The sequence below is a fragment of the Aotus nancymaae genome, unplaced genomic scaffold (assembly GCF_030222135.1).
Source record: "Aotus nancymaae isolate 86718 unplaced genomic scaffold, 86718_ANA_hifiasm-v0.15.2.pri h1tg000008l, whole genome shotgun sequence".
Lineage (NCBI taxonomy): Eukaryota > Metazoa > Chordata > Mammalia > Primates > Aotidae > Aotus > Aotus nancymaae.
This window is the reverse complement of record NW_026988419.1, coordinates 3,359,479-3,371,574: the sequence shown is the minus strand read 5'-3', so window position 1 is coordinate 3,371,574 and position 12,096 is coordinate 3,359,479. Positions and strand designations below refer to the sequence as shown.

Sequence of the window (12,096 nt, the reverse complement as noted above, 5' to 3'; positions counted from 1 at the left end):
AGCAGCACCTGAAAATAATTAATCTTTTTGGAAATGTACCAAAAGCTTGCCTAAAACTATACTAATTTTTAGTTTTTTGAAGTCTAGGAAGATGATAAAAAATGAATTTTCTTTCACTAAATTTGTAATGTTTTTGGCACTGTCTTTGTGGTTTTTTTTGCTTTTCCTTATGGTACTTTGTATGTAGTAAATGTTCAGTGTATACTAAACTGATACAGTTAAAAGCTACAGATAGCAGTAGCTTAGAATATGGAGTTATGTGGAGCAAAAGTATGTTTGGGAAAGAAAATTCTTTTCTTTCACAGTTCTTTCCCTGAAAATGTTTTGTGCCACAAAATTCAACAAAGCATAATATCTTCTTCCCACCTTTTTGTTTTTTACCTGTAATAGCACTTTTTAAAATTATTATTATAAGTTTTATAAACTAGCCAAAGGATAAAATAAAGGAGAACAAGAAAAGTTGCTCAAATTTCCACAACGTGTAGCTCTGTTGTTGAGTACCCTTGCAGCTGGCAAATTTATAATTGTCTGAGGAGATATACTTTTAAATAACATATCAAAACATGTGGAAGAGGTAAGTAAGTTATAGGTAACACATTCTATGCTAATAAAGTGGTTTACCAGGTATTGATTTATTTCCTCTCCACTGCCCTTTACTAAAATAAAATCCACTGTTTTTCCTGACTTGACCATTTCTCGACATTTATTTTTCTAAATATTTTGTTTTGTTTTATTTTGTTTTTTGAGCCAGGGTATCACTCTGTTGCCCAGGCTGTAGTACAGTGGTATGATCTCGGCTCACTGCAGCCTCAACCTCCTGGGCTCAAGTGATCCTCCTGAGTAGCTGGGACTACAGGCATGCACCTCCCTCCCCGGCTGATTTTTTTTATTTTTTATAGAGACGGGGTTTCGCAGTGGTGCCCAGGCTGGTCTTGAACTCCAGGGCTCAAGCAGTCCTCCTGCCTCAACCTCCCAAAGTACTGGGATTATAGGTGTGAGCCACCTCGCTTGGCCAATTTTTCTATATATGTTTATGGAGACATAGAAATAAGCTTTATTGCTGATCAAAGATTAGTCATTTAAATACTTTATTATAAATGCTGATTCAAGGTGTTATAACAAACTGGAGGGATTATTTCATGTTATCTAGGAGGTAAATGTTTATACCGAAGAAAGATTTAGGAAGTGTCAGAATTATTGAAAATAACTGAAAGAAAGACTAATGGACTGTTATTAAAGACTTAATATATTTTCTTTTAACCTGTAGGTTCTCTGTCCATCTCTTGCCTTGCCCTCTTTTTCTTTCTTTTCTTCCTCCTTACAGTTTATTTGTTGAAGAAACAGGTTGTTATTTCTGTTTTGTTTCCCATGGCATGAATTTTGCTGATTGCATCTTTATGTGTAGTTTAATGTGTTGTTTGGTCTTTCATATTTCCTGTAAATTGATAATTGAATCTAGAAGCTTGATCACATTCAGATATTTTTTTTAGAGGGGGGCTGGCAGTACACACAATTATTTCCATTTTCATGATGTTACCGGTCGTTGATAATCATGCTGCAGTCTGTTCATTATATGTTGCAAAATGGTGATAGAATTGTATTATTTATTTATTAACTGTTCCTTTAAAAGTTTATATCATATATCTCTGTGTTATATAAAGATTAATGTGCAGGAGTTTTGCTTTCAGTGAATGTTTGCATTCCAATCATTACTTAGAAAGTTTTTTTGTCCTTTTAGAGTTGCCTGCTGAAACATTAAAGTAAACATATAAGAATATTATGGTTTTACTGTACTCTTGAAAAGATTGAATGTCTAAACTAATTTAATAAAGAATCATTCCTTGTCTTAACACTTGTTTTTTCTAAAGAATGTGTCAGAGTTGGAACTGTTGTTGGATTGAAACACTGTCAGGTTTTTTAATATGCTTTTGAGTTTATAGCCTTCACAGTCTATTTCAGTCTTTATTGCAATCAACTAGGTAAAGTTCTGCATTAGGCTCCTGGTATTTATGTTCTCAGGCAAATTTTTTCTAAACCTCATGAAGTTGTTAATGCCTTTTAGGAAACAAAACTTAAGTCTAACTTCTATCCCCTTTCAGAAGACTTTTCTACTTAAGAAAAGAACTTGAGTTTTGTGGTTGGTTTAAGAATAGTATATATGATATCTTTTATTTACTCTTAAGTATAATATTTTTTATAACAAGTAAAATATCACAAAATAAATGAAATGTTAAGGCAGATTTTAAGATAAGCTCTTTCCTGTGAGTCAGTTTTCCCTGGAATATCCTGCCCTTGCAGCCACGGGGCAAGTTGATAAGTATTCTGCATGCCTTTAGTTCCCTAACAAGTTGATGAGGAAATTCTGGAGGTCTGAACCCTAAATATAAATGGCTTTCTAGGTTTAATATTCAGCTTGTTTTGTATGATAAACCCTTGACATCAAATATTAGTATCCAGATTTCTGGTTCTGATCCAAAGCCGATTTCTGGTTATGCATCTAGATTTCAGTGATGTTAGTTTAGTATTTTACTCTATGACTCTACCAACTCTCCCCAACATACAGAAGGAGGAACAGGTAATTAAGGCTCAGAGAAATTTAGTGATTGTCACCCTGCTAATAAATTGCAGCACTAGAATTGGAATCCAGGTCTTTCTGATTCTAAGCCTTTGTTCTCTCTACCACAACAAATTGAAGAGAGGACAAGAAAAGAGGTCACGTAAGGAATCATTGTATTTTTCCAATGAGAGATGATCAGGGACTGAAACAAGGGCAATTGGAAACAGAAATAAGATTTAAGGGTTTCTGTTGACTTGATGGCAGATTCTATGTGGAGAGTGGGGGAATAGAATTATTAAAGGTATGAGTTTCCTAGGTATGTCAATGAATGGTCATGGTGGAAAAAGAAGCAACTTGAAGAGGGATACCCTTTTTTATTCCTTTCTTTGTGGGGTTTGTTTGTTTGTTTCTGAGACGGAGTCTCGCTTTGTCACCAGGCTGGAGTCCAGTGGCACAATCTCAGCTCACTGCAACCTCTGCCTCCCAGGTTCAACTGATTCTCCTGCCTCAGCCTCCCGAGTAGCTGGGACTGCAGGCATGTACCATCACACTCAGCTGTTTTTTTATTTTTAATAGAGACAGGGTTTCACCATGTTGGCCAGGATGATCTTGATCTCTTGACCTCATGATCCACCCACCTCGGCCTCCCAAAGTGTTGGGATTACAGGCGTGACCACTGCACCTCTGTTTTTAAATGTTCATTGAGGTGTTTGTGGAATATTTGGAAAAGATATCCAGTAGGCACTTAGAATTTCAGGTTACTACTCAGATTATTTGAAATCTGTTGTTAGAGAGTACAAGGGAGTTAAATAGGGACAGATACATTCTTTTTTTGAGACAGTGTCTCACTCTGTCGCCCAGGCTGGAATGCAGTGGGGTGATCATAGCTCACTGCAATCTCTGCCTTCTGGACTCAAGCCCACCTCAGCCGGCTCAGCTGCTGAGACCACAGATGCGTGCAACCACACTTGGCTAGTTTTTGTCGAGACAGGGTTTCACTATGTTAGCCAGGCTGGTTTCTAACTCCTGGACTGAAGCAACAGGGACAGATAAATTCTTAATTCATGTGTATTGAGTTAATCCTCTAACACCGTGGCACTTACCTAATGAAAATTATAAATTTATAGTTCTACTAAGGGACTATCCTGAGGCTTATAGCCTCAAAAATTCCTTCTGAATACTTACCTAGCATTATGGGCACATAGTCAAAAAGGTAGTTTTCGCAGGGCACAGTTTGTCCATTGCATTGAATATACTGACCTCCTTGATGTGTCTAAATGTGGAAAATTTGATTGCATAATTTATGGTATTGGGGGACTACTTTCAGGTAGTTCCCTGGGAGGGGAGGGGAGTTCCATCTATGATAGCCCCGTTTAGAATAGTTTTTTTTGCCTATCTATGTATATTGCTGTGTTTTTCCTCCTTTAGTAAAGATGGATTAGAGGGGGGAAAGAAAGACACCACATTCTTGAAAGCATTTTGATTTATTAATGATTTAATGTTGAGGTTGCACAAAATATTCAATAAAGAAACGGTATTTAAAAGCCAGTGTGTTGAAAGAAAGGAATTCATATATGCAGTTTATGGTCCAGTGATATGGCAGTGACTTACACATATGCCCTTGCTCAGTTTCTGCTATGTGAAAGGTTTGAACAAATAGTAACATTGGCAAGATGACTGTTAGCTACAAGCCAAGAAATTTTATTGAAACAACAAATTATAATGTAGTTACCTTAATTGGTGTGTGTTTCACTTTTTAAAGCAGAAAATTACAACTCTTTTTTTGTTTTTCATTAAAAACTGAATTACATACTTAGGATTAAAGCAGTGTTTTTACTTACTGCTGCCTATTATCATATACCTTATGATGAACCACAAGTGTAGTAATACTAAAGAGCAACAAAGTTGTTTTTTCATTTTCTTTACATGATAATTATATAAACTAGATTTTAAAGCCTTGTGATGTATTCCCTCATATTACATTTAAAGGTTTGACTCCCAAAATTATGTGTTATCTGTGTGTTCAGAGGGCAAGAGGAAGGAGACTCTGATCCAAAAAAGATTTAGAACCACTGTATCAGACAATTGGCAGATAGTCACATAACTAAGTCTTGAGGGAACCTAAACCAAGACCCAGTTTTTCTAAATGTTTGTTATTGTCTAAACCCACTATGTCATGTATAGTAAGCACTCAATAAATATGACTGACTAGACCCAGCCACCAGATCTTAAGAAAGATAGAGCAGGTTCTTCAGAAAGCTCTGATTCCTGCCATGCGCCTAAGTGGTTATTATGCTAGTAGTCCTGATTTTTTATTTCTAGTATTATCTTTGTTATTCCTCTACACAAAATCAGTATGGCTCTTCTACCTAGTTTTCCTCAAGCTTGTTTCTAACATTCCAGTATTCATTCCTTTGCCCACAACATTTATCCCTTTGCTCTCAGAATCGTGCCCATTCAAGACTCAATTAGCTTCGGAAAGTAATACTCACAGGTATGTCAGTTTTCCCTGGTTTTGATTATCTTGCTGAATTTTAAATTTAAGGGAGAAAGAAAAAGTAGAACAGAAAAGGGCTTGGTGTATTTTCTAGTGCTTAACCATTAGGCCTTCAATTTAGTAGAATATACTTGTTGTCTAAGTCTCTAAATATAAATTTAGTTTAACTCTCTTTGTCTCTTATTAAGTAATAAAAATTATTTTACCTATAGTACTTGGCACTGTGCTAATAAGTCATGGGAGATAGAAAAATATAGTCTCAGTCTTTGTGCAGTCTAGAGTGGTTTTATTGGTAATTAGGTGGCAAAACATTTCAGTGAGTTTGTTAGACAATTTGGGTGTCAGATTATGGAAAGAGCTTCAAGTTCTTAGCCTTATAGGAGTGAAAGTAAAAGTTAAATGTTGGTAGTTTCAACTACAAATTGTAGAATAACTTCAAAAACCTCTTTATCACCATATTTAATATCACTATAAATTTTATTTTTATTTCATTGGAATGTTACTCATTGAAAAAAAGTTGTCCTATAATAATAGGCATTGATTTAGACCTATAATAATTGGTTCATTTTTAAATGCTGTCTAATTGTAAAGTTGGAACAGACTTACAGAACTTCTAGTCCCATTCTTCCTCTTTTCAGATGAGGAAAGGATCCTGGAATGTTTGGTTAATTGAACATTGTATAAATTGGCCCAACTATTTAGAGGCAGAACAGGAACTAGAACATGAGTTTTAGACTTCATAGTTTCCTCTTATATAACTTAATGTTATTTTTCTCAGTATATATTAACTGATAGCATATATGTTATTACTGTATTTTCAGTTATTTGCTCATCTGGTTTTTGTTATTCCTGAAAAATAGTCAAGAAAAATCTATCGGGTGGGGAGTTGGGGAGGGATAGCATGGGGAGAAATGCCAGATATAGGTGAAGGGGAGGGAGGCAGCAAATCATACTGCCACGTGTGCACCTGTGCAACAACCTTGCATGTTATTCACATGTACCCCAAAACCTAAAATGCAATTAAAAAAAAAAGAAAAATCTATCTCTAATTATAAAGGAAAAAACCTAAGTGATTTGCCTAATGTCACATAACTAACAAATTAGCAGAACTAGAACGCAGATCTTCCATTTTCTAGTACATTGCTTTTTTTAACAACACTATACTGTTTTTTCCATATTGTTTCTTTTTTTTTTTTTTTTTTTTTTTGAGACGGAGTTTCGCTCGTTACCCAGGCTGGAGTGCAATGGCGCAATCTCAGCTCACCGCAACCTCCGCCTCCTGGGTTCAGCCAATTCTCCTGCCTCAGCCTCCTGAGTAGCTGGGATTATAGGCACGCACCACCATGCCCAGCTAATTTTTTGTATTAGTAGAGACGGGGTTTCACCATGTTGACCAGGATGGTCTCCATCTCTTGACCTCGTGTTCCACCCGCCTCGGCCTCCCAAAGTGCTGGGATTACAGGCTTGAGCCACCGCGCCCGGCCCCATATTGTTTCTAATAATACTAGTGACAATTAGTATTTTTTCCAAATTATTCATACAAGGTAGTTAGGCAAACTAAGAACATTTTCAAGAAAGAGTGATGGACTGTATTGTAGGGAAAAATAATTTAACCTTCCCTTCTGCAAAATTTCACTTTAACAGATACAGTTTTCATAAACTTCGTTCTGTTCCATTTGAAATTTGAATTTACCACTTTCTGGAGTTTGAGACTAAAGGACACTTCCAACATAGAATTATAGATTTGAGCTGGTTTGTGGTGTGGTAATAACTGCTTTCATTTATAACAGGATAGTCTTTTTTTAAATGCCTTTTTAATAAATAAATGTTTTAATTAAATGTCTGAAAAACCTAAAATGTCAACTAATTAAATGCAAATCAACTTCTATACAGTTATATATAAGTCATATTTAGTGTGAGATTTCAGTTCACTTTTAATATTTTTAAAAGACGGTAGGATAGGACCTCTGAACTCAGTGCCTAGGCCCTAGGGACTATGAAGGTCTTGAAACAGCCTTTCTGGAGAAGTTGGAAATTTGGGTTTTAATGTGAAATATTCCCATCTTAAATGTTGACAATTTATTTTGAATTTTTTAAAAAAATATGTAGGCCAAATAAATTCTACTACAGGCCAGATTGTCCTTGAGCCAGTAGAGTATGAATTTTATTTTATTGGTTTGAATTACTGAAATCGCTTTTTGCTGGTTTTTCCACCTTCATGCTTTTAACCTGTCTTGTTGGCAGGTATCTCCTTAATCTTTCTAAATCATCATTCCATTTATCTGCAGAATAAAATGTAAATTGCTAAACCTGACAGTCAAGACACTATCATTTTGCTCCTAATTGCCTTTCCACTTTTATTTTCTATTACATGTGCTACACAGACACTGACTGTATTCAAATTAGACAAGCCAGGTGAATTCCAATCTCTAGGCCTTTGTGGACTTGCTTTCTATACCCTAATGCCTATATTCTTCTTCATCATTTGTCCAGTTCTTCCAATATATTCAAACTTACTGGATGTCTGCATTCTCTATGAATTCGTCTTCTGACCACTGTTACCTCTTTCTGTGGTAATTTTTGTCCTTAGCATTTATTTGGTATTTGATAGGTAGTTTATGCCACTTTGCCATTTTAATACATATTTCTTTTTTTCTTTCCTTTTTTTTTTTTTTTTTGAGATGGAGTTTTGCTCTGTCACTTAGACTAGAGTGCAGCGGTGCGATGTTGGCTCACTGCAACCTCTGCCTCCTGGGTTCAAGTGATTCTCCTGCCTCAGCCTCCTGAGTAGCTGAGATTACAGGCATGCACCACCACGCCCAGCTAATTTTTGTATTTTTAGTAGAGAGGGGGTTTCACCATGTTGGCCCGCTGGTCTTAGACTCCTGACCTCAAGTGATCTGCCCCACCTCGGCCTCCCAAAGTGCTAGGATTACAGACGTGAGCCACCACGCCCACCTTTAATACACATTCTATGTGTGTTGATTTTGTCTCAGTAAATGCTTGATGACAGTGAAAAATCTAGAACTGTATATGCTGCTTCGAAAGAGCTTAGTTTCTTTTTTTCTTCCTTTTTTAATTTCAACTTTTATCTTAGATTCAGGGGATACATGTACAGGTTTGTTACATGGGTATATGGTGTAATGTTCGAGTTTGTGGGACAATTGATACCGTCACCCAAGTATTAAACATAGTACCCAATAGTTTTTCAACCCAGGCACCCTTCCCTCCTCCCTCCATTTCCCAGTGTTTTTTGTTGCCTTCTTTATATCCATCAATACCTAGCGTTTAGCTCTCACAAGTGAGAACATGCAGTATTTGGTTTTCTGTTCCTGCCTTAATTCACTTAGGATAATGGCCTCCAGCTGCATCCATGTTGCTGCAAAAAAACATGATTTCATTCTTTATGGCTGCAAAAAAAAAAAATCTTTTTAAAATAATACTGGGGGATTTAAATCTTTCATGTAACTTAGGAAATATCCAGGAGTCTCTATAAATGACTTTTGTCTTCTGGAACAAAATGCAAAGTGACCAAGAAATAGAAAAAGAGATGTAGAGCAGTGTGCTGCCCTCCACATAGCTGACCCCTGCTATGGAGGAGCACCAGAGAATAACTGGAATCCAGACCTGTGGTTGAGGACTCACTTATACTCAGAAAGGAGTTCTTTTTCTGTACATGCATTCTCTGAATATTGAAGATCAGATTTCTTCTGTCAATAATTAGAACTCTGTGAAAGATTTTTAATTCTGCAATTTATATTTTAAATGCTCATTGTTTCCTATAACTTTTTCAAAAACTATAACTTGGTTAAAACTCTTCTGTCTTAACTTAAAATATGTTACCTATAACACTGGCTTCACTTTCTGTTTTTTATCAGGACCCCTGAACAGTGCCCAAGTGTTGTCTCTTTGTTGTCAGAGAGTTACAACCCTCATGTGCGCTATGGAGCTGCAATGGCCTTGGGGATCTGCTGTGCTGGTACAGGAAACAAGGTAAAGCCCAGAGCCAATGGGGTCAGTTCTTTCTTGGCGCCAGACTGTTTTTCCTCGCCAAAGAGTTTATGTAACAACTATAAAAATACAAGTGCAGTATGATCTGTAAGACTGAATTTGCCATACAAAGCTTCCCAGTACTCCCTCATTCTGCGATGCTGGATTGCCCAAAGCTGCTTAAGAATAAATCATCACATTACGTGGATAGCTGTAGCTGAACAAGTGCTTTTGAATTTTTTTTTTAAATCATTGATTTCTGGGGGGGTTTTTGTTGTTGTTTTTGAGGTAGAGTTTCGCACTTGTCATCCAGGCTGGAGTGCAGTGGTGCAGTCTCACCATGTTGGCCAGGCTGGTCTTGAACCCCTGACCTCAGGTGATCCACTTGCCTCAGCCTCCCAAAGCATTGGGATTACAGGCATGAGCCACTGCTCCTGGCCTTTTTTTTTTTTTTTTTTTTTTTTTTTTTCATTTTTTTGTTTGTTTGAGTCTTGCTCTGTTGCTTGGGCCAAAGTGCAGTGGCAGGAACACTGCCCACTGCAGCCTCAAACTCCTGGGCTCAAGTGATGCTCTGACCTCAGCCCGCTGAGTAGCTGGGACTACAATCACATGCCAACACACTCGGCTAATTTTTATTTTTCATAGAGAAGGGAAGGGGTTTCACTATGTTGCCCAGGCTGGTCTCAAACTCTTGGGATCAAGCAATCCTCCTGCCTCAGCCTCCCAAAGTGCTGAGATTACAGGCATGAGCCACTGCACCTGGCCCATTGATTTCTTTAAAAGAATAAAAAGAAAAACAAAACATAAAGAAAATAAAGTAGTTTTTGTTATTGTTGTTGTTAAAGAACTATTTAGGTTATTTTATATCATTATTTTACATGTTTAATTTGTATAATTAGTATTCTGAAAAACAAGTTTCTCTTCTAAATCCCTGAAAATCAGCTGATTTGATAACATTTCTGTTTTAAGCAAATCTCTGATGTGCTTTTTACCTATTTTCTCATATCTAACCTTAATAGGTAACCTGGTATTTGTTAAGCCTTCAAATGTTACAAAAAAAGAGCTGAATAAGGCAAGATGATGATTAGAAAACATAATTCATCATGAGATTCATAAAGGAATGTGCTATTGTTTAAATAACAAGTATTCATAATTCACAGCAATAACATAATCATGACACTTTGCCTCTCATAGCACATATGCACAAATCTTGGCCACATCCCAGAAGTGAACCTTTTAACAGTGTGTGTGCATAAGACTGAGAGCATAGCTATGCTCCCAGTGCCATGGCCGGGTAAGGCGGCTCACAGCTGTAATTCTAGCACTTATCACACCACTGCACTCCAGACTGGGCAACAAGAGCGAAACTCCATCAAAAAAAAAAAAAAAAACCGAGAGCACAACTATATTCCCAGTGCCTTTTCATCAGAGAAGGGAGTCACTTTTTATCATCTGTTCAAACTCAAAACAAAACACAGTTGTAAGTTTATGGATCGATTCCAGGAATCTAAAAAATTTTAATTTACTTGACTTTTTTTCCAATAAAGAGTATTGGTATTGTGTAAGTTTTTCTAATCACATAAAATATTATTGAGGCTGGGAATAAAAATAGCTATTTTTGGCCAGGCACAGTGGCTCAGTTGAGACCAGCCTAGGCAACATGGCGAAACTCCATCTCTACTAAAAATACAAAAATTAGCTGGGCATGGTGGCACGTGCCTATAATCCCAGCTACTTAGGAGATTGAGGCAGGAGAATTGCCTGAACCCAGGAGGTGGAGGTTACAGTGAGCCAAGATCATGCCCTTGCACTTCAGCCTTGGGGACAAGAGTAAAACTCCATCTCAAAAAAATAAAAAGGCCGGGTGCGGTGGCTTACGCTTGATAAATATTTTGGAAAATCTCATTGCTTGTGGTCTTAGGAAGTGCAACCATGAAATCAATTCTAGTCTATGATTTCATTTGTTTTGCTATTCTACTAGCTAGATGCTAGTAAAATCTTTTTTTTTTTTTGAGTTGGAGTTTTGCTCTTGTTGCCCAGGCTGGAGTGCGATGGCACAATCTCGGCTCACTGCAACCTCTGCCTCCTGGGTTCAAGCAATCCTCCTGCCTCAGCCTCTTGAGTAGCTGGCATTACAGGCATGTGTCACTACACCTGGCTAATTTTGTATTTTTAGTAGAGACAGGGTTTCTCCATGTTGGTCAGGCTGGTCTCGAACTCCCAATGTCAGGTGATCCACCCACCTTGGCCTCCCAAAGTGCTGGGATTATAGGCGTGAGCCACTGCGCCTGGCTTGCTAGTAAAATCTTTTGTTTAGAAAGTTTTGGGGTTTTTTGTCTTAATTTAATTTTTTTAATTAGGTCTTATAAAATCATCTGAGGTATTACCTTACTCTAATATTTGTTTATTACTATTTTTCTTTCTTATGTTAGAGACAGGGTCAACTATGTTGCCCAGGCTGATCTTGAACTCTTGGGATGAAGCAATTGAGCGATCCTCCCACCTTGCCTCTCAGTGTTGGGATTACAGGCGTGAGCCATTGCACCCAATCTTACCCTAACATTTGTAATAGGTTTATTTTCTTTTTTTTTTTTTTTTTTTTTTTTTTTGAGATGGAGTTTTGCTCTTATTGCCAAGGCTGGAGTATAATGGCACAATCCCAGCTCACTGCAACCTTCACCTCCTGGGTTCAAACAATTCTCCTGCCTCTGCCTCCCAAGTAGCCGGGACTACAGGCACTCGCCACCAAGCCTGGCTAATTTTTATAGTATTTTTAGTACAAATAAGATTTCACCATGTTGGCCAGGCTGGTCATGAACTCCTGACCTCAGATAATCTGCCCGCCTCCCAAAGTGCAGGGATTACAGGCGTGCACCACCACACCCAGCTGATTTTTGTATTTTTAGTAGAGATGGGGTTTTACCATGTTGGCCAGGCTGTTCTCAAACTCCTGGCCTCAATTAATCTGCCCAGCTTGGCCTCCCAAAGTGCTGGGATCACAGGCATGAGCCACGATGCCCGGCCTGATGGAGGTTGAATTATAATACAAATT

General features: G+C 37.5%; 1 protein-coding gene and 1 non-coding gene across 2 annotated transcripts in view; both read left to right on the top strand.

The window, feature by feature from the left end:
- PSMD1 (proteasome 26S subunit, non-ATPase 1) overlaps positions 1 to 12,096 on the top strand; it is a 113,342-nt gene that overhangs the window by 70,108 nt on the left and 31,138 nt on the right. The window contains exon 17 of the mRNA XM_012434128.3: positions 8,933 to 9,047. Coding sequence (XP_012289551.1) covers positions 8,933 to 9,047 — 115 coding nt within the window. The remainder of the gene's footprint in view (positions 1 to 8,932; positions 9,048 to 12,096) is intronic.
- On the top strand, positions 3,735 to 3,895 carry LOC135273777 (U1 spliceosomal RNA). Its single transcript, XR_010341583.1, has one exon. It is a non-coding gene; the product is annotated as a U1 spliceosomal RNA (small nuclear RNA).